The 21,681-nt window shown below is 38.7% G+C and overlaps 1 protein-coding gene across 5 annotated transcripts in view; it reads right to left on the bottom strand.

Moving 5' to 3' along the window:
* Window positions 1-21,681, bottom strand: part of slc12a5a (solute carrier family 12 member 5a) — a 178,882-nt gene that overhangs the window by 119,175 nt on the left and 38,026 nt on the right. For 3 of the 5 annotated variants that reach the window (XR_013822569.1, XR_013822570.1, XM_079884093.1), the window contains exon 1: window positions 158-424. The exons of the other annotated variants lie outside the window; for them this stretch is intronic. Coding sequence is in view for 1 of the 3 variants with exons in the window: in XM_079884093.1 (XP_079740219.1) it covers window positions 158-212 (55 nt within the window). In the remaining 2 variants the exon portion in view is untranslated. Of the gene's footprint in view, window positions 1-157; window positions 425-21,681 lie in introns of those variants that run through there. 5 annotated transcript variants of the gene reach the window in all.

The raw sequence follows: 21,681 nt of genomic DNA, 5'->3' as shown, positions 1-21,681 counted from the left end.
GGGTCGCTACATGTACAGACACAACTACAACAGCCTATTACTATTCCACTCACAGCAGCCATGCAGTATACAGGAGAGGACCAGTCATGGCCAGCAACCCGAGGCTCGAACCCTGTGTGTGTGTGTGTGTGTGTGTGAGAGAGATTCCTCCACTCACCCTGGCTGTTGGCGGCCCCCTCTGCCTCCTCGCATTCGGTCAGGTTGTTGACCATCCTGCCTCTCCAAATGCCCTCGCTCCCCTAAAACTGTCCTCCGCTCAGGGGAGAAAAGCAGAAGAACGGCCAAACGAGGAGATGTGTGAGAAAAAGATGGACTGATTTGCCCACCTTCCTTCCCCTGCCGAGAGCTGTGAGGAAATCACCGGCCAACGAATCGAGAGACGCGCGTTTTTCTCCTCTGATTCTCTTCTTCTCGCGCTCTCCTCTCCTCTCTTGGCTGTAGCGTGACTCCCTCTCTCTCTCTCTCTCTCTCTCTCTCTCTCTCTCGTAGGAGGAGGATTCGACAGCTCAGAGCGACTGGAGTTTACTGGATGATGGAACATGCTCTCTCTCTCTCTCTTTCTCCCACACACTCGCTCATGCACATGGGTATCCGTGCACACATGCGTTCAGTGTAGTGGCTGACACAATGTTAACACAAAAGTAGTCAAATTAAAATGCAAACATGCAGTTGTCTAGATAATCAGAGGGATTTAAGCATGCTGCGATGTGTTTTCAAACAGGCTCTAATAAAAAGTCAAGTCTCTGTGATATTCAGGCTTGAGTCCCTCCATTGTAAGAATTGTTGGATTTTTCCACCTGATGGATTTTATCGTGAAAACCTTAGTAAAGTAAACACACACACACACCTCTCCTCATCTATTGGTTGTTTCCTACTGTAGGTTGGTCAAAAATCCTCTTTCAGCCACTCATGTCATCAAATAACTGCATTCTGTGCCTGCAAATTTGTTTTGTAAAACACAATCAATGCGATCAGCGGGCTCACATCATTGGAGGCTCAGAGCAAACAGAGACGTGGAGACAGGGAAGAATAGAGTGGAAAATGGAGATAGAAGGGAAAAAAGGAGCGGACACAGATGCAAGCTGGAGTCTTTTATCCAAACGCTCCATTCAGATTCTCCCAGCTGATGCGTTTGGATCGTCCAGCCGGAGAACAGATGCACAGCTCAGAATCAGATTCCAGGTAGCCTGCAGTTACACAAAATCTATTAAGTGACCGAATTACGCGGCACTGAAGGACGCTGAGAGAAAGAAAAATGCATTTCGCCACGAGTCACAAAAACAATTCACAAGCTTTTGAAAGACATTAATGCGTCTACATGAGAAGCGGACGCCCCCGGTGTAGACGGAGGGGATTTTTTCCAATTACCACACACACACACACACACACACACCAGTGCTCATAAATGATTTCTAATATCTACAGGGATCTCACACCATCCACTGGAACGGCACAAAAGCTCTTATTCGGATGCAAGCTTATACGTCTCATGCAGTCATATGTTGGGTCCCGATGTCACCGAAGTGAGAATGAGATCGAAACTGAAGCGGTAACGAGATCACCTGTCTTGTTAATCTCAGGTGATTTCAGTCAAGTCATCGGGGTAATCGCCATTACTCATTTTCTACAGTACGAGATGGATCCATATTCATGATGCCCGTTTATTTTTCATTGCTTTAGGATTGTTTTTCGGTTTGGTTAAATTATTAAAAAAAGAAACTTCACAAAAACACACTGCTAAAAGCTGTTACAACTTAGAGCAAATCCTCTTATTTTATGTTGCATTTATTATATATCGTATTGTGCTTATTGTTGATGCAAAAAAAGTAACATTTGTGAAGGCGTCAAGAATAAAAAAAAAATGGTGTCAATTCAAATCACGCTTTAATAAAAATAAAAGTGTGTATTTATATATAAATAATACAATTACAAATCTTTGGACTAAAAACAATGCCATATTTATTTTAAAAGTAGATTTTCTTCAAAAGGAAATTAATTTTTTTTTCTAAATGAGGCAAAATACAATGCTACTGCAAACTGTATGTATCAAACTCATAAATTTGATACATACAGGTGGTGTGGCGCAATGGATAAGACACATGCCTTTGGTGTGAGAGACCCGGGTTCGAATCCACTGTGAGACACCAATGTGTCCCTGAGCAAGACACTTAACCCCTAGTTGCTCCAGAGGCGTGCGACCTCTGACATATATAGCAATTGTAAGTCGCTTTGGATAAAAGCGTCAGCTAAATGAATAAATGTAAATGTAAATCACTTAATTTGTAGTGAAAAACTAAGTGCTTTGCAATTCTCAGGGTGCCATAACATCATCACCAATATATTAATACTTAATACTCAACAATACTATTGATCTGACTGCACGGGCAATATTTGATGAGAAATGAACTGGACGACAACATCATGCTTTCTGCAGAGCTGCTTTATAGGTGAACGTAACTAATTTAATAATTGATGATCTTTACAACAGAACTGAATTAACACTGAACTGACTTCAGCGGAACAATGACACTTTTTTTCTTTTTAGAGCTGCTTTACAGCCGAATTTGCATCATTAAATATATATTTTTTGCTATTGAGAACTGTAAAGCTGCCTATAAAAATAAAAGTGACTTGACTTGATTACACAACACTTGATTTGCAACACATTCATAAAAATGTAGAACTCTGGAGAGTGTGAAACATCTCTATAGACCTTATTCAGAGCAGCGCCATGACAGGTCTGAAAGCGAGGCTGTGAGGGACAGACTTGCTGTGTCTCCAATGGCATCCGCTGTAAAAAGCTGCATAAAGCTCATAGGTTACTTACAATTTTCCATAGCTTCTATTGTCGGGAGTTTTTTGTCAACTGAAATTTCTTGGAAAGATATTTTCCCAGTGTTTCATGAGCAGAACAATCCAAAAACACATTAAATAACAGTACAGCCCATTGAAGAGATGCATGTCTGTCCCTCAGCCTCGCTTTCATTCCCATTTAAAATCAAAGATGGCACTACTGTGAATAAGGTCTATTAAATGAGATCTCACAAGCACAGAAGGACTGTCTGATGGAGGTTTATGAAGCACCCCGTCGTGAAGCTCTCAAAACGACGCATGGCTCTTCTTCTCAATTCACGCCACCATGCAAGACAAGCCACTCGGGCCAACTCAGCTGGAATGGGGCTATTTTTGGGATAAGAGCTGTCAGGAAGACTCTGTCGCGGGGAGGAGAGCTCACGTCTGAAATGGTCTGTGACCTGTAAGCACTCAATTACAAAAGCTGTCAGCGCTCGGCTCTCCTGAACGCACCTCTACCATACAGGTAGCGCACAACCAAGTGGACGCCTCAACAGGGATGGAGAAGAGACATGCCCTGCACACAGAAACCACATCTCATGACATATTGCATGTTTATACTAGATTTTTACCTATCAGAATAGTTTGATCAAGTCTGGAGCACACATTTTGCAATAGCAATAGTGGTTATTTACACTTTATGATAATGTATGTTATGCACTTGAAGTTAACCAATGATACTTGTCAATTTACAGCACATATAAAGCAAATTTGCTGGCAGTTCAATTTTTACTTCGTGGCGGACAAAATAGTGCCAACAAAGGGTAAAAACCATATAAATATTTTAAATAATATAAATACAGGACAAGATCTTGACCAAAAATGTATGCACCTCTTGATGGAAATAACATCACAACACTTATTTCCATCAAGAGGTGCATACATTTTTGGTCAAGGTTTTGTATTGACAATGCAAGAGTCCAGCAATCTGTAAAGTCTCCTCCAGCACATCCCAAAGACTTTCAATGAATTTAAGGTCTGTGCCAATTCATGTGTGAAAATGATTCTTCATGCTCCTCCTAACCATTCTTTCACACTCTGAGCCTGATGAATCTTTATTATCATCCTGGAATATGGCCATGATGTGTCTTCCTACATGATTGTTTAAAGGCACACTATGCAGTTTCCGTTTTTCTCAAACAGCGACCCCTAGAGTCGCTGTGGAGTACTTGTATTTAACGTTACTGTGGTAAATACCACTCACGCAGAGCCGTCTCTGCACTCTTCCGATCGCGATTTCTTCGTTTTCTTCGCCGACTCTGCCATGATTCACGTCTGAAATGCGTGCTAGTGTCTTCTAGGCTGCTTCATATGTTGTTGATGTATGTGACGTCGTGCCGTAAAGCAAGTCGTGATTCTCGCGAGATTTGTCGGGACGCCACCTCTCAAACCTGCATTGCCTACTACGAGTTCGTTTACCATAGAAATGATTTCGAAGCTGTTATATTAATGTACAAGTCTTGCATAGTGTGTCTTTAAGAAATTAAAAGCTACAACACTCCATCAATCAGGGTTAGAAGAACTGTTGCCAATCACATAACATGCTAGAAACATAATAATCACTGCAATAATGATCCAATCATTGATTCTTAAGCGTTTGCCTATTTAAATCCAAACAGCGACTTTTTTTGGCAGTGCAGCTGCCAGTTTCATTCATCTAATAGGCTGGCAGCTCAGGTCCTTATCTGCTAGGTGGCTAACCAATCAAAGCTGATATAAAGTGACATACCCAAAGACATCTGTGCCAGAACAAGCTAGAGAAGAGCAGTGCTCCAGGTGAGGATGTCTTCCCCCAGGGCCTAACCAACCACTGAAGATTGTGGGTCAATAGAGAGAGTTGTTGTACACAAAGCAGGGCAGGATCAGGTGGCGTTGTTACACAGCTGGGGTGGTCAGGCAGCTGAAGCTCAGTGGTGGTACACACACACACACACAGTGACAGAGCAATGACACAGGCCTGTTACATGATGCCATTTACACACCTGAGTGCCCTGCGGCATTAAGTCACAATCCCTGAATGTTGGTTCTGAATGTGTTTAAGTCAGAAGGACAGTTCAGTGAATAAGATCACGTGTATTCACATATAAGCAGATCCAGTCGGCAGAATTTTGACGCACTTTCTACACTGATTTGGGAGAACAATCATTGGAATTCTTGAAATAACTCTGTAAAGCTTGACATATAAAAATGGCCACAAAAATCAAGAAACAAGAACAAATACACTAATTATAAGCATAGATACATACAATATAAGGTCTAAGAGTATTATTCAGGAACAGAAATGAAATCAAATGTAAAATAACACGGCATAGTGTTCACTGTATAAATTAAATATAGATTCATCTTTGTTAACGCCATCTTTTGTTTTTTGTTTAACATTAATGACATAAACAGCAGCAGGTATTTATAAGCTGCTGTCACTTTAAGAGCTAATGCATGGATCCAATATAATGATACACATCCGATTTCTTTCTCAATTATTCACGTTCACATAACCGACTGTGCTTACGTGAATACTAGCCAAGACAGGCTTTTTATCATAAATTTGTGTGTATGTGTCCATTCAAGAGCAAAATGCAAAAGAGGAATCAATTTGGTGTTTACTTTCCCTCTATGATGGTTAAACTTAGCAATTAATCCATGAAACACATGCATGCCAAACCATTGGGCCTGGTCTGTACGGATCACGGATCAACTGCGAACTACATTTAATATATGCCGTCATATTCCTGTCAAAACCACAGCAACATCCAAAAAGAAAAAAAAACAACTATGCAACATCCAGCCTAAATATATAACCTAGAAGCATCAATGCAATGCCAGGAAGCTCAAAACCTCTTTGCAATGAATGAAAAACCTTTCTGATGAAGAAAAACCTTGGTGATTGAAACAATCTTCACAGCCAATCTTAATAGTCGACAACAATAAAACGCTGAGGGTACGATCTATTCTTTCTGTGATGAGTTTCTCTGATGGTCTGGGCTGAATAGCTGCCATATTAGGACTCGAGGCTGTTCCTTAATGAACAAACACTCGAAATACCGAAAGGATGGGCGGCCATCTCGTGTGGAAACTGGATTAGAGCTGAGGAGGAGGGTGACCACTTGTGTACGCGTGGTGAGGAGTCGCTCAATGCCCACCTTCCCTTGAGCAGTGAATCTGCGGCCCTGGGAAATCAAACAAACAAAGTGTGATAAAGCAGCAAACAATCGTCCATCACGGCCCCCGCTATCACATCTGAGGAACGGAGAGCACGCAGCGTGATCGCTTCTCTCCTAATGACTTTCCTCTTCATTAGATTCATCTGAGCTTCACTCGCTTAGTACTCAAAGTCTGATAATGTTTGTGCCCGGAGCACAAACCCCCTTCATTAACCTTTAAAAGGACTCATTAGGCAATTGCACACACCCAGAGATACTGGGTTAAGGATGCCGAAGGGCTGTGATTGGTCGGAGAGAAGTTTGAAGTGAAAACGGCATCAGATTTGTTGACTCAATCTTTCATCTAGCTGTCTGTCTGCTTACTATCGGTGAGTTTAATCGAATGACGGAGATCCATCTGCAGCTCAAATTGTTTCCTCTGAACTGACTGCACAGAAATTGTCCTTCCCTTTCACAAACAAATCTAATCATACCCTCGAGTTGCCGAGGATTGGCAATCCATGCTTGGTAAATGTCGGAGTATCTCATATAGGCATGTGTAAGTGCTTTGTACGTGGTAAGGACTGTTTCATTACTTCCACCTCGTACTGAAGAGAGTCCTGCAAATTTAATGTACCCACAGATAATTTATGCCATGACTTCTGCAGCTCCATAAATGCATCTTTCTCCAAAGCAACTCGTGAGAATTACTTGCCGTTGTTACATGCATTTTACCTGGAGGCGCTGACAGCACAAATGAGATCTCTTAAATATATAACTCAATAGTTTCTCTTAGACAACAATGCATTTAAAGAGAGGGCTAATCGAGTCACTGTTTGTCAGATGTTTCTCCTGACAAAAAAACCCCTGTAAGCTCTTCTAGAGTTTCAGAAGGGATCTCAAACGATTTGCCAAGATACAGTCTGCAATCAATAGACAGACCTCAATATGAATCCTCATCATCGTCTGAGCTTCTCTCCTTTCACTGTATGAAAACTTTTGAAGCATTTGTGTCTCTTTTAATGTCTCCAGAGACATTTTTTAGGAAAACATCTGAGATGAAGATGATTCTTAAATGAAACCTAACTGAGAACTCCTTTAAGTCTCTGTGAAGGCTATGCAAGCGCAGTGAAAACAGCTTCTCCAAGTTCAATTCATCTCTTCCGAGACAAAGCGGTCCAGAGCGCAGCATCATCAAAAGAGCGCCAGATCCTTTCTTCAGGCCTCGGCCTCTCAAAGAGATCAAAGTCCAGATGGAGAGCTACAACATGGCCGACGCTGCTTTGTGTACCTATTAGACAGCGATCAAAATTAAGGGGAATTGAATCTCCATCTCTCTCTTCATCTCACGAGCAACAACAAACAGCCATCAGTTCTGGAGAAAAGCTTCTTCCAGGCCTGGTGGTGCAGATAGGAGATGTTTGCTGAGCTGGTGATTCGTTTAAAAGTGAACTTGACAGAACAATTGTGGATGTTTTCTTTCTGAAAACCTCTGGGGCGAGAGTTGATGAGCAGCATTGGGAATCTGGAGGCAACAAGAATCCGACACATCCTGGCAGAGCAGGAAAAGAGTGCTGACATCTCAGTGGTCGATTAAAAGTAACAATTACATGCACAACCTGTGCAAGCACTATATCTGCAATTGTTCAGACAGCAACTTTTCACTTTTCAGAAAAGACTATTTATAGTTGACTCAAAACAAAAGTAGAATAGGAGAAAGTATTTTAACTTGAAGTCAACATGAGAATGCATCCGCAAGCATTTGCATTCATAATGTGTCTTCAATTCTTCTTCTTACAAATCTCCATTATATTAGACAAACATAAACTTGTAAATGTAAATATAATAGATTTATAGATAATATATATAATAATACATTTATAATAATTTAAAAAATACACACACACATTTTTTCTTTTTTTTTTGGATTAACTACATTGATGAATCACGCAGAATAATAGGGCCAATTTTGATTTCATGACTTTAAGGCTTGTTATTTATGGAGTTAAAATAAACACCAGAAATTGCTATACCCTTATTCAACCATGCAGACAGACAGGCATTCAAATGTCAGTTCTATCTATATCTGTTGAACATTATTTGTTTCCATTTGTGTGAGTTTTCTCAGGCTGGAAATAGACAACGGCGTGAATTGACCCAATTTCCCCCCCTACAGAAAAGAGGGCAGGGAAAAGACATACTCCAGGAGAAAAAAAGCTAAACTGTGAGCAGAGGAATCGCGGAAGATCTAATGAACCTGTATTTGCATATGGCATTTGCATGCAGCGCTGTTATAAAGGCCATTTTTGGTGCTGAGCTTAGGGGGGATGTGTAGTCATTATAGCCACTCAGATATCCATGCAAATGGAGCTCCTGTTCAGACAAGCAGCCTAACCTGTCGGACGCAGGCATTTTGACCCATCTTACGCTCACGCACACACAAATTGTACAGCAAATGCATCAAGAAACCCAAAGAGACCAGCTGTAGAGTGTTCACTTGCATCGGGTTATGACTCTACTCTCGCTCATCCAAACATGTTATTTGCTAATTACACTAAACATCTCTTGAACGCTTCTTTTCCAGTCGCCCTATGCATTAGGACGCATTGCAATCAGCTAGTTGTACAATTACTGTGTTTGGCTATTAAATTGGAGCCCTACCAAGCATTGTGAAACCTTTTCCCCCAAGGTGCCAGAAAGGAGGGCAAATATCTGTGTCTCCCAAACGCAGATGTGGATATATAGGGCACGAACGAGTGGCTCGCAGTCAGTGTGTAAGTGTACCGGATCAGACGGAAGTGCAAATATTATGACAGTAGAGTAAACCGACGGATTTTTTTGTGACCAGAAGTCACAGTTTGACTGCAAATAATATTGCACAGCAGTGTGAGAAATTACTATGGAGTTTAATGGAGCATATTGGCAGAAAAAAGGATGATTTCGTGCTAAAGTGTGACGAATTAAGGCCTCGTAGCCTCTTCAAAGAATTTGAATTATAGCAACAAATAATATAATATATATTTATATGTAATAAAATTATATAAACTGCACAGAAAACATTAATATAAAAGTACCAAAAAGTAAGAACTCATAGAAGTACCATAATAAATTTTGCCTTGACAACTATCTGAAAATAGATATATTAGACGAAAAATGTTCATTTAAAAACATATACGAATTAGAAATGTTTCCTTGCCAACCAAATGAAATAAAATATGTTTAAGCGGAAGAACTCAAATGAATAAAACTAAAACTGAAATAAAAATAACCAAACTAATAATTAATGAATAATAAACTTATAAAACTGAAATAATACAATTTAAACGAAAACTGAAAATATAAAAATATTAAAGGGGTGGTATAATGCCCTTTTCACAAGATGTAAAAAAAGTCTTGGATAATAAGTATATGATGTCCCCAGAGTGTGTGTGTGAAGTTTTAGCTCAAAATACCCCACAGATATTTTTTATATAGCATGTTAAAGTTGTCAATTTTTGAGGGTGAGCAAAAACGCACCATTTTTGTGTCTGTTCCTTTCAATGCAAATGAGCTGCAGCTCCCGGCACAGGGGGCGGAGCTTCAACAGCTTGCACTCACACAGACATGCACTGAAACTTTCAAAAACTTTCAGCCTTTTATGTTCAAACCAGATTCAGACAATGATGGAGAGACTCAAAAGAAGTGACAGCATGTAGAAGCAACAGGACATTTCTGAATGGTTAGTTGATGAATTTATGTAGATGATGTGTAGTTATCTTCTAGTCATTGATTAGCATATTCTGTCTTGTTAATCTATAAATCATGTTCTGGGGCCGGGGTTTATGTAAATTTTAGGGTTTGTGATGTCACTAACCCTGGAGGAATGTTGTGTAGTCCCAACCAGCCATTTGTTGTAGTCCTTAGAAAGTGATTTCTCTAAAAGCAAATATCTCCCTTTGCTTTGAACTTTGAGTGTTGTAACTTTGCAGATGTTGTTTATGGTCAAACAGCAACATTACACACTAACTAAAGTTACAAAAGTCAAATCATAATCAACCACCCCTTTAATATATAGTATGTAACTTCTTTTAGGCTACCTTAAATATTCCTTTAGGCTACCAAAAGAAAAGACCTATAATACTATATGAAATAATGCTGGGTTTTTTTCCCATTGTGAGTGTAAATGCATTTTGTTATCATTATTGTTTTAGTATTTAATCACATTTTGCAACACGGACACTATAAAGTGCTCCCCATTTGTCTTTGACATATATGTATTAATTTAGCAAACAGAGAGCTATAAAAGGCAAACTCATTACCGCTGCCCATTAGATGTAATTCTATGCTACATTGACCTTTCTTATTAACTGCGACATATTGAAGTGGTTTTTAGTGCAGCCGAGTAAAGCGTTTTCTCCACCAGTCTAAATGCCCAGCGCCATGACAAAACAACCCATACTATTTGACAATAACACAAAATAGCAGTGAGTTTAACAGCACCAGAGGACTGGCAGGGAACATTATAAACGTGGCAGAAACTCAAAAAAAGTGTTGTTGAAGTCGGCTACACCTGTGAGGTATGACACCCTTAAAATGCACCTCGTGAAATATACACACAACCACAGTACACAAGTCAGTGACAGACAGCTCAGTATGGAAAACATGTGCTGAACTGTGAGACACTAACTGGAAGTTAAAGAGATCCTATTATGCTTTTTTATATTTTCAACCTTTCTTCAGTAAGTAATGTTGCTGTTTGAGCATGAAAAAGCTCTGAGTTCTTCTCTATATCAGTGTCACTGTTTCTGAACTCCATGAAACGCCTCCATTGTAGTCTTGAGTTTTCTTCCGGGAACGAACACAATAAAGGGGCGGGGCCTGGTTGAGTTAGTGTGTTAAACTGGCGGTTATGGTAGGGGGCAAGGCAAGGCAAGGCAAGTTTATTTATATAGCACATTTCATACACAATGGCAATTCAAAGTGCTTTACATAGAAGAAATTAAAAATAATAAAAAGAAATAAGAATAATTAAAACAGTTTAGAAAAATAAAAAAATAAAATACAGTACAGTACAGTCGGACGAACATTGGCACAGTGCTCATTCAGTAAATGCACAGCTAAACAGAAGTGTTTTGAGTCTGGATTTGAATGTGATACTGTAGGAGCACATCTGATCTCCTCTGGAAGCTGGTTCCAGCATAATAGCTAAAAGCGGACTCGCCATGCTTAGAGTGAACCCTTGGTATTTCTAGCTGATATGATCCTAATGATCTGAGTGATCTGTTGGGTTTATATTCAGTGAGCATATCTGCAATGTATTGAGGTCCTAGGCCATTGAATGATTTATATACCAGTAATAATACTTTAAAATCAATCCTAAATTTAACTGGGAGCCAGTGTAAAGACCTGAGGACTGGTGTGATGTGTTCATATTTTCCGGTTCTGCTCAGAATCCTGGCTGCAGCGTTCTGTATGAGCTGCAACTGTCTTATGGTCTTTTTGGGAAGGCCAGTGAGGAGTCCATTACAATAATCCACCCTGCTGGTGATGAAAGCATGAACAAGTTTCTCTAAGTCTTGTCTGGAAACAAAGCATCTAATTCTTGCAATATTTTTCAGATGATAGTACACTGATTTAGTTATTGCTTTGACATGACTACTGAAACTAAGATCTGACTCTAGTGTCACACCAAGATTCCTGAGTTGATTTTTAGTTGTTTGACCCCTAGAGAGAAGGTATGTGTTCACCTTGAGAACTTCATCTTTGTTTCCAAACGCAATGACTTCACTTTTGTCTTTGTTTAACTGAAGAAAGTTTTGGCACATCCAACTGTTGACTTCATCAATGCATTGGCACAGGGAGTCAATGGGGCTGTAATCGTTAGGCGATAGGGCTAAGTAGAGCTGTGTGTCGTCTGCATACGACACACAGACGGGGCGGGACATTTCCCAAACATGCTCAAAGCGTTTGACCAATCAAAACACACTGATCCAGCCGACCAATCAGAGCACATTGTGCTTTTCAGAAGGAGGAGTTTCATAGAGACAGGAACTAAACAGGGGTGTGTTTCCCGTACAGCGACGTAACTTGCTGGTTCACTACCATAGTGCGATGCATCGTTGAAGAAATCAACTAGCTAGTCACGACTGTTTCCCGAAACCGTATTGTCGCAAATTGGTCGTTCAACCACGTTGGTTAATGATGTCACGCAGGTGGTTGAGTACTTTTAATGAATCTGTTTGATATCGAATTAATGCTAGATGTTTTGCAATAAATTATAGACCTGAGGACTAATTCTCATTTTTCTCAGTTATTTTGCTTTATTTCTAGATTCAATCATAGGCTTACGTAGAGCACGTTCGCACATGCACACTATTCAAAAATGATGCTTTAAATCTCTTAGACGTAAATTACATTTATATGTATTCTAAATAAAAGATACAGATTGTACTGAATGTCAGCTTGCTTATTTTGCTCAATATAAGTATTTATGAAGTGCACGTCATGCAAACTAGAAACTCTGCTTCTAACCACGGGTCGAGAGCTGTCGTTGATGGTTTATGATGGTTTCGGGAAACACAGACTCGTTGAACTATGATATACCGACGGAACTTGCGATCAAACAGCCGAGTCGAGTCGAGCCGAGCCGAGCCGAGCCGAGCTGGTACTGTGTAGTGGAAAAGCGCCAAAAGTTAGCTAACGATGCTTTTGGGAAACGCACCCCAGAGCGTTACTGACAGACTGGGAAGAGAGTTCATTGCAGTTCATTCCGGCCAAAAACTTTTACTTACAGAAATAAACTGACTCACCAGCATGTAAAGCGGCCAACTACAGTTTTACGTCCAAAAAAAGTGCCTGTACAAAACACAGAATAAGTGAGCAGAAAGGCACATTGACAATAGGGTCAATTGGTTGAGACATAAATGATCATGGGATTCTGGTACAACACGACTTATATTTCATTAGACTTTCCATGCAATCACAGATATCTGTAAAGGTTAAGTCACAAATCAAACTGACCAATAATACATAACCACAATGGACAGACACTTATTCAATAAAAACAAATATCAAAGGAGTTGCAGTCACACAGAGAAATCAATACAATGAAGATACCCAGAAAATGCTGAAATAAATTGCCCTGAGGACTATCGAGCAAAACTCGTTTTATTCCATCCTACAGTTTATTTGATGTTTCATTTTTATCAAGGAGCCTTTAAGAGAGAGAACTCACAAGACAAAAGTGTAGAAGAAGTGTAAAGTCACAACTGACTGATATGAACAAATCACTTTCAAATCTCCAATCTTAAAAAAAACAACAACTCTGTTTAGTATCTTAGTTGGTACCTTTGAACCAACTATTTCTGCCACATATTGTGGTGAATGAAAAGACATGAACGCCACATATCAACACAAAACGTTTCAGCATCTGCCGCTTACGCCAACTATTAAATTACTGTCCAATTCTTATTTTGTTGTTACATCTGTGATGGTTTTAAACACATTCAGTAGATTTTGTAATGCATTGGCTTGAATACTGTACACCTGGGACAGGACAGCAGTTATAGTAATGCTTTCCTTATTGCATTTCGATATAAAACAATAAAAATAACTATAAAAGTGACATTTATGATCATTGAACGATATTGTTCACTGCTTCAGGAATTGAGAGAAGACAAATACGGGATTGGTGCACTGGTTGCAGTGTATTAGAGAACACATCCACATGTTTGAACATGTCAGAAGTCCTCAAATCAGCTCAATCAAACCCCACGGGCTCCGTCAGGACGGGCCCACTGAGTGATAATTGACTGCGTAAGACAAGGGATCCTGGGGATTTACAGGATGATGCGTTTTGGCAAGAACAGCGACTGTGAACAGCGTCTTTGAGCCCTGAAGTTCCTTGGTCTGTTTATCAAAAGATCATTAGAGATCATTGTAGGGCAGTGGGCAGTGTGAAACAACAATGCAACGTTCACAGCGGGGCGCTCAAAGATTAGCAAAAGACTGTCTTTTAAAAAACAGCAAAACACATTTAAAAATGCGGATGAGGTTTTATTTACTGTGCAATCTGTTGTGCAATCAATTTTACTCAGAAAAGACACATTAAATTGATAAAAAGTGACAGTAAAGACATTTATGTAACAAAAGATTTCTATTTTAAATAAATGCTGTTCTTTTGAACTTATTTATTCATCAAAGAATCCAAAAGAATATACAATATTAAGGAGCAAAAACGGTTTTCAAGATATTAGAATGATTTCTGTTTGAGTAATTATGCTGAAAATTTGCATTACAGGAATAAATTACATTTAAAAATATACAAATAGAACACAGTTATTTTAAATTGTAATAATAATAATAATAATATTTCACAATATTACTGTTTTTTTTTTTTACTGTATTTTTAACCAAATAAATGCAGCATTGATGAGGAAAAGAGAAAAAACACATGAAAAAAATCTGAATTATTCCAAACTTTTGACGTACATTCACATCACGGTACAAGAAACAAGTATTGATACTAACCACCCATCAGAGTTTAACGTGCATCTGAGAGAAATGAAGTCTGCATGTGCAGAGAGCAGAACGTGTGTTTGTCGACATGAACATCTGCGTGGATCAAACTGCTGTGCAAACGAGGGTAAGAACAAACTCTAATTAAATGCACATTAATATAAAGTGATTTACCAGCGAGCAGCCAGGCTGAGGTCAGAAACTCTCCTCTTGATTCTAAGTGAATCTCCTGTCTCAGTTCACCCAGTGCAGTCAGGTAAGACTGAAGGATCATGGGATACTAAGGACCCACGGGTGCAGCTGGAGGAACAGGCACTAATGAGACACGGGTGACAAAGGTGGAGTTTAGCAAGCTTGTCTATTTCAGAGGAACGGTTGGGAACTTACAAACTGAGTCAATGAGTTCCTGCTTTCCCAAAACTGCACATAGTTTGACAAATATCAATTTAATTGTCTCAACATTAAGATGAATGACTTAAAAGAACATTGAAGGTAAATCAAATTCTTAATATTGTACAAAAGCTTGCAGAACTGAAAAAAAAAAAAATAATAATCAGTGGGAATTATGAGTTGAATTGTTCTCTTTATGAAAATCAATTCACAGGTTTTCTGATAGACTGAAATGAAGCCGTAACTTCACACCACTGGCCTGCTAAGCATATTTATCTTTTCTTTTGCAGCTTTAATTAGCATGAAATGAATTAGCAGCTGACTAATTTCAAAGGTTCTGGCAACCCAGCAGTGCACATACATGGATTGTAAATGTATGCCTGCTTTTTATTGAACTGGATATCCTCTAATCAGAGCTGATTATCAGTAATACAGTCATAATCAGCTTGTTTTTAAAGTCTGCGTGAACCGGAAGTTGCAACCGACTTTTCTCCAGTGTTGTGACGTATTTCCCAGTGAAAAGGAATATTGAATAGAGGGCAGGGTTTTACTCTAGCGCTCCTCCTCTCCATCTCTCGCTCATCTCGGACTAACGGTTTGAGGGGAGTGGTTAAGCGTCTCCCAACCCAAGCCGTCAAACCTACATCATCAGAGAAGGAACGCCATTCCAGACCGGAAGTAACTTTTCAGACTTTGATTAAAGATTACGACGGCAAACAATTTTTTTTTTTGTGTATTAACTTGCACGGATTAATTTTTCACCACAAGACTAGTAATATGCGCTAACAAAGTAAATAGGGTCAATTTTGATTTCAGTTGGACTTTAAAGAGCTCATATAAGGAGGAATCTTTGATCTTGTGCAAAAAGAGTTCATGTTGTAGGGCTGAGCAAATATGGGCAGAACTCTTTCCTGCCCTGGTACTTCAAAAAGCCTTTTAAACGTATACATGTGAATTAAACGTGGCACAATGGCCTTCATCATCACAGTATGCTAATGCATATCTAGTGCAAGGTTTTCATCAATATGCTGATGGAGGACAGTTGGGACACTACAGGCACAGGATGGTTCTGTCGGGAGAGACAGTCGTTTGCACCTCAATCACACGTCTGTCCCATTTGCTTCACAGGACATATGCTTTCAAATACATACTGTTTATTTACTAGTGTGTTCTAATATGCATCTATGCTTGGTCTCATCTGACGGCTTATAAATGGTGGTGAACTTAATAGAGATATTAAAGTATCCTAATGTACAATCTAGGAACTATTGCTTAAACATGCATTGCGGAGAATATGTTAATGTTCTTCTCCCCCTCTTGATCACTACCCATTTGCCTCATCTTTTGGTTTCCAGCCGGTCGGTTTCGGTGTTGGTATTCCACTCATGTTTAACCTCTTATTCTTTAAAGGTAAAGGTCTTTCTTAGAACTGATAGGAAAATGTAGGATTTAACCTGAACGTTTAGATAACGAAAGTTACAATCACTTATGTGATTTATGTGCAACAGCGCACAAGTCACTGCAATAAAACACCTTTGAATATATGAAACCATTCCTGTGGTTGAACAAAACCCCATGTCAACAGAATCAAAGTCCAAATGTGAAAATGTGAAATAATGTTCATCTAAACTCCTCAGATCGATGCATAAAAGGCATGCCAACTTTAGCTTTCAACATAACCAGTGATAAAAGGAAAGATTTTCAAAGCCTTTAAAGCAGGCAAAGTTATTTATTAAGTTACATGTTTAAATACAGACAGTGGAATGGAACAACATACTGTATAGAAAACTTAGTTGTAACAAATAATCCACTGTTGTGCAGACGAGGGTGTAAAAGCCTTTCTCCTAGTATGAGGTTACGCACCGGTGTGCGGGAGTGACAGGGTTAAAGCCTTTCTCCCAGATCAACAGTTACCTTTCCTTCTTATACCCAAAGCAAAGCATTGTTAAAGAATAACAACAACTTTAATGGAGTCATATTAATTATATTGGAGTCAATTATTTCAATTATACACATCATCCTTCCACTGCCTTTTATTCCGATTATTGGTTCAAAATAGCAGCGTAAGCTTCCAGACTTACAATGTACTATGAAAACATAATGTAAGTTTAAGAAACTCCATAGTCCAAAAATAAATGAAGCATTCAGTCTGCTCTACTTTGTAATTGTTTGCCTACATATTACGTATGCATCAGATGGGCGTCCTTGGCCGCTGTGATGCATACTCCATTTCCATAGTTGAGAATGCTTGTTGTATTCTATTGGGGGAAACCTTTCCAAAGTTTTATGAACCACTTCAGTTTAAACCAACAAGCAGAACTCTAGGGGGAGAAGAGTTAAACAAAAACATATGACATAAGACTGGAGTCAATAACAATTCTATTATGAAGAACCATTTTTAAAGACTTTATGTTCACTCTTAAAATATAAACTTTATAATTTTTTTTTAAGAAATCTGAAAAAATCCCATTAGTGTTCTTATGAATATTATAGAACACAAATAATATAATATAATATAATATAATATAATATAAGATAATATAATATAATAAAACTTGATTATAAATAATTATATATTTATGTCCTGTTCACTTGTCACTGAAAATAATTAAGTTCAAAAGATGATTTCTTATATATATATATATATATATATATATATATATATATATATATATATATATATAAATTGTCACAGAGTTCAAAAGGTTCTGCATTACAGGAATGACCTTTCTGACCCTTTAAACTGAAGAACAGGATAAATGGCGCGTATGAGAGTTGCACAACACAGATTTCACTATACCTCGGAGTAAGAACAAGTCAAGATGAGGACAACAACAACAACAACAACAACAACAACACAAATTCTCAAAATCTGTATGAAACACACACGGGCTGCTAACCCAGTTTTGGGATGTGATACGAGGTGGGTGATGGTACTCTAGATCTCTGCTTCTGAGAGGGTCTGTGTGAGTTTAGAAATAGCCGGAGGAAACAACAGATCGCACATCAGTGAATAATACTCTGAAAAAGGAATGGCTGGAAGATAGATGTTGACGCTTTACGCTCGCATGCCAGAGCGCCACACCGCTCCACTGCACACAGATCTGCTTCTCAACACAACACACACACACACTGAGAATACGCCGTTATTACATCATCACGCCAGCAGCCGACAGCAAATCAGGAGGTACTGGTACTGTAGTTCAATACATACCCTTAATCCTCAGAGGGAACTCATCTAAGTAACTAATATACTAATGAATACATTTTATATTAACTAATATACAATCTCAAATCCAGAAAAGTTGGGACGTTTTGTAAAATGCAATAAAATCAAGAATCTTGGATTTGTTAGTTCTCTTTCAACTTTATTTAACGGACACAGAAAAGATTTCTAATGTTTTCACTGAACAACTTTGTAAATATGAACAAATTTTGATTTTGATGGCTGGCTGCAACACACTCCAAAAAGCAGGCATGTTTACCACTTGTCACATCAGCTTTCCTTTTAATTACACTTTTTAATAGTTTGGGGATTGAGGATACTAATTGTTGCAGTTATGCAAGTGGATTTTTTGCCCAATCATTCGCCATCATCGTCATGGTCATCATTGCCCAATTCTCCTTTTCATGAAGGGCCATACATGTTCAGTAGGAGACAGAATAATAATAATTGTATTAACAATGTCTAAGCAGTACAAGAAGTAATAAGAAGCATTTTCCATTTGTTTAGGTGTGAAACTTGGTATCGTTTTAGCACTGGAAAAAGGAAGATCTTTTTCTTCACTGTAAGGGTGAATGCCTGGTGTTTAGCGGCTAAATGTTGCCTGGCTATCAGTGTCTGGCCTCTGAGGGCATGTGTGTGTGTGTGAAATGTAGCTGAGGGTACGGTTTACACACGCACAGCTTATGTCTCAGAAAGCACTCGCGCCTTGTGGGCTCGCTGATAAGAGACCGCCATCAGCTCCGCTTTGTGATAGAAAACACGCAGCCGGAGTCACTGGCCCCAGAGAAGACGAGTACGGCCAAAGAAAAGTCTATTACGCTCAATAGCCCTCTCTTAGACGCCTCACATTCAAAAGCTAAGAGACAGAAAGAAAGAAAGAGCAATAAAAATACGGGATATTGTCCTGCTAGCAAAATGATTTTTCTCTCTGCAATATAAGACGCTGATGTGGCTGAGGTTTGATACACTGCGATGGCAGCGGCTCTTTCTTTCGGAGATCCACCCGGAGGGAACAGCTTAAAGATCGGCATCATGGAAGATTCAGTCCCACTGTGGATGCCTGACCATTATCCGTCACATATTCCTGTTCTTCCATATTCCTATATACAGTATGTGCAAAGCCAATGCAATGCAATATAATAAACATATCTGAATATGAAAACTGAAAATAGGTTTTGAAAAAAATTTAATAAAATAGTATGGTATTAACACATGCATTTTACATATACTGACATCAAATGCAACAGATAGGGAGAACTATAAGTGTAAACATGAAAATATGTGATTACTGTATGATTGATATTCTTTATTGTTAGTTCACCTAAAAATTTAAATTCTGTTATCATTTGCTCACCCCAAAGTTTGGTTTGAAATGTGATGGGGACAATTACGCATTCATATATATTTTTTTTTTTTCTTTTGCACAGGTCAAGTTTTGAAAGACGATGTCCTGTAGCTTACTAATGTAAATAAAAAAAAATGTATTCAAAAAATGTGATGATGTCCGACTCGTTTTATGAAGAAGAAAGCCTTAAGTTTTCAAAGCCTTATGAAGTTTGCTTCATAAGTACCATGTTGACAATATGACATGACGTGGTTTAATGTACCTAAACAATGATTACCAAATTTTTCTCTCATATTTCTCCTCATAACCACTGAAAACGGTCAAAAAATCGAACCAAAAGTCAAATTATTATGGACGTAATCTGACATTTAGCATTTCTGCTTCATTAGAGCCTATTGTAAGGAAAAAGCTTAACGTGGTTTAATGTACCTAAACAACGATCAATGATCCCCAAATATCTCTCTCATATTGCTCCTCATAACCACTGAAAACTGTCAAAAAATCTAACCCAAAGTCCAATTATTATTATTATTAAAAAAGGGGTGGGTACAAAATGACTCAAGACGAAATCTGGTGGGTATGCGTACCCTGTCCCCACCGAAATCGACTCCAATGGCTCACCCTCATGTCGTTCCAAACCAGTAAGACTTTTGTTCATCTTCAGATCACAAATGAAGATCTTCTTGATGAAGTCTGAGAGATTTCTGTCCGTCCATTGACAGCTACGCAACTACCACTTCAACGCTTCAAAAACTTCATAAAGAGATCATAAAACTAATCCAAATGAATTGAGCGATTTATTCCAAATTTTCTGAAGAGACTCGATCGCTTTATATGATGAACAGATTGAATTTAGGCTTTTATTCACAGAATACAAGGTTAATTTATGACCATTAAACGAGAAAGGTGATTTTTATCCACGTAATGGTGCTACACCAGCATCTACCAGCAGGGGCTTACTGGACTGTGCTAACCAGCCAATCTTTTGGTTTGTTTTTAATTGTAACCCTTTGGTTTAGACTCAAAGCGTAAAGCCCAAATAAGTTCTTTTGGCCAATGGAATCGCTTTGGGTTTCTTATTCTGCACTGAATCTTACACAACCGACCAGTTATTTTGCCATTTTTAACGAACTGAAATGCGAATGTGAAAGAACGTGATGTGTGAGAACAAGAGCAAATATAAGTAACAGACTCATGGATCTGTGAGGATGGGGATTAAAAGCAGATAAACTGAATGGCCAGTTGATTTCCCTCAGGTGTCGAAAGAGACGTGTTGACGGACTGTGACCCTGTAATCTGGTATTTGCACAGTTCTCACCCACCACAGAAATAGCCATGTGAAGAAACAGGTTTAGTGGAAATGTTATGAAACTGGTCTGTGTAAATAGGGTTCGGCAGCCGTACTCATCCGTTCCCTTAAGTGCGTTGAATGCATACTATATTAAACACACATATTTAATGCACATCTTCACATTTACAGATTTATGTTTTAAGATAGACAGGCAGCAATGCACTTATGAATAAAACACCACTCTGAGTGCAAAGTGATCTCTATATAATGGGTAGGCAGTCTGTTTATAGTTCATGCACAGCGGATTTCCAGAAATCTGATTTCTGTAGACGGAAGTGAAAGCATTGCTTTTAAGCATTCAGTTTCAAGGTTTTCTGAGAAACAACACACTGCTAACAAACTAAAAACATCACTATTACTACTGCAGAAAAACTCTAAGAATATCATCAAAATATCAATAAGAATATCGACAAAAATATCAATAAGAATATCGACAAAAGAATATCAATAAGTGTTTTTAACTTGAACCTAATAACCACTCAAAAGGCTTTTGCACAATCAAAACCACTCACATTTTCTGCAGAAGTTGAAAAGATCTAGTTAGTAATACAACGACAAAAAAAAAAGAGAAACATACAGTATGGAAAAGTGCAGCATTAACTTGAGCTAATGTTTAAAGACATTTATGACAGCTTTTGTGATGCTGTATTGACTGAGCTGTAAATGATCTTTATAATTAGAGAGAGTTATATTCAGAAACATTGTGTAACAGGAGACTCAGAGCACTTGCAGAGGGTTAGACCACTTTAAAAGCACCATGACATGACGTCTGGAGGGTCTCTGAGACATTCTAGACCGAAGCACCTTTATGGTAAAACACCAGAGAGGATGAACACAGCACTTAAAAGAAAGGAACATGTAAGTAGCTCAAACTGACACT

Source organism: Squalius cephalus, assembly GCF_949319135.1.
Source record: "Squalius cephalus genome assembly, chromosome: 10".
Taxonomy (NCBI): Eukaryota; Metazoa; Chordata; class Actinopteri; order Cypriniformes; family Leuciscidae; genus Squalius; species Squalius cephalus.
This window is presented reverse-complemented; position numbering and strand designations above follow the sequence as displayed.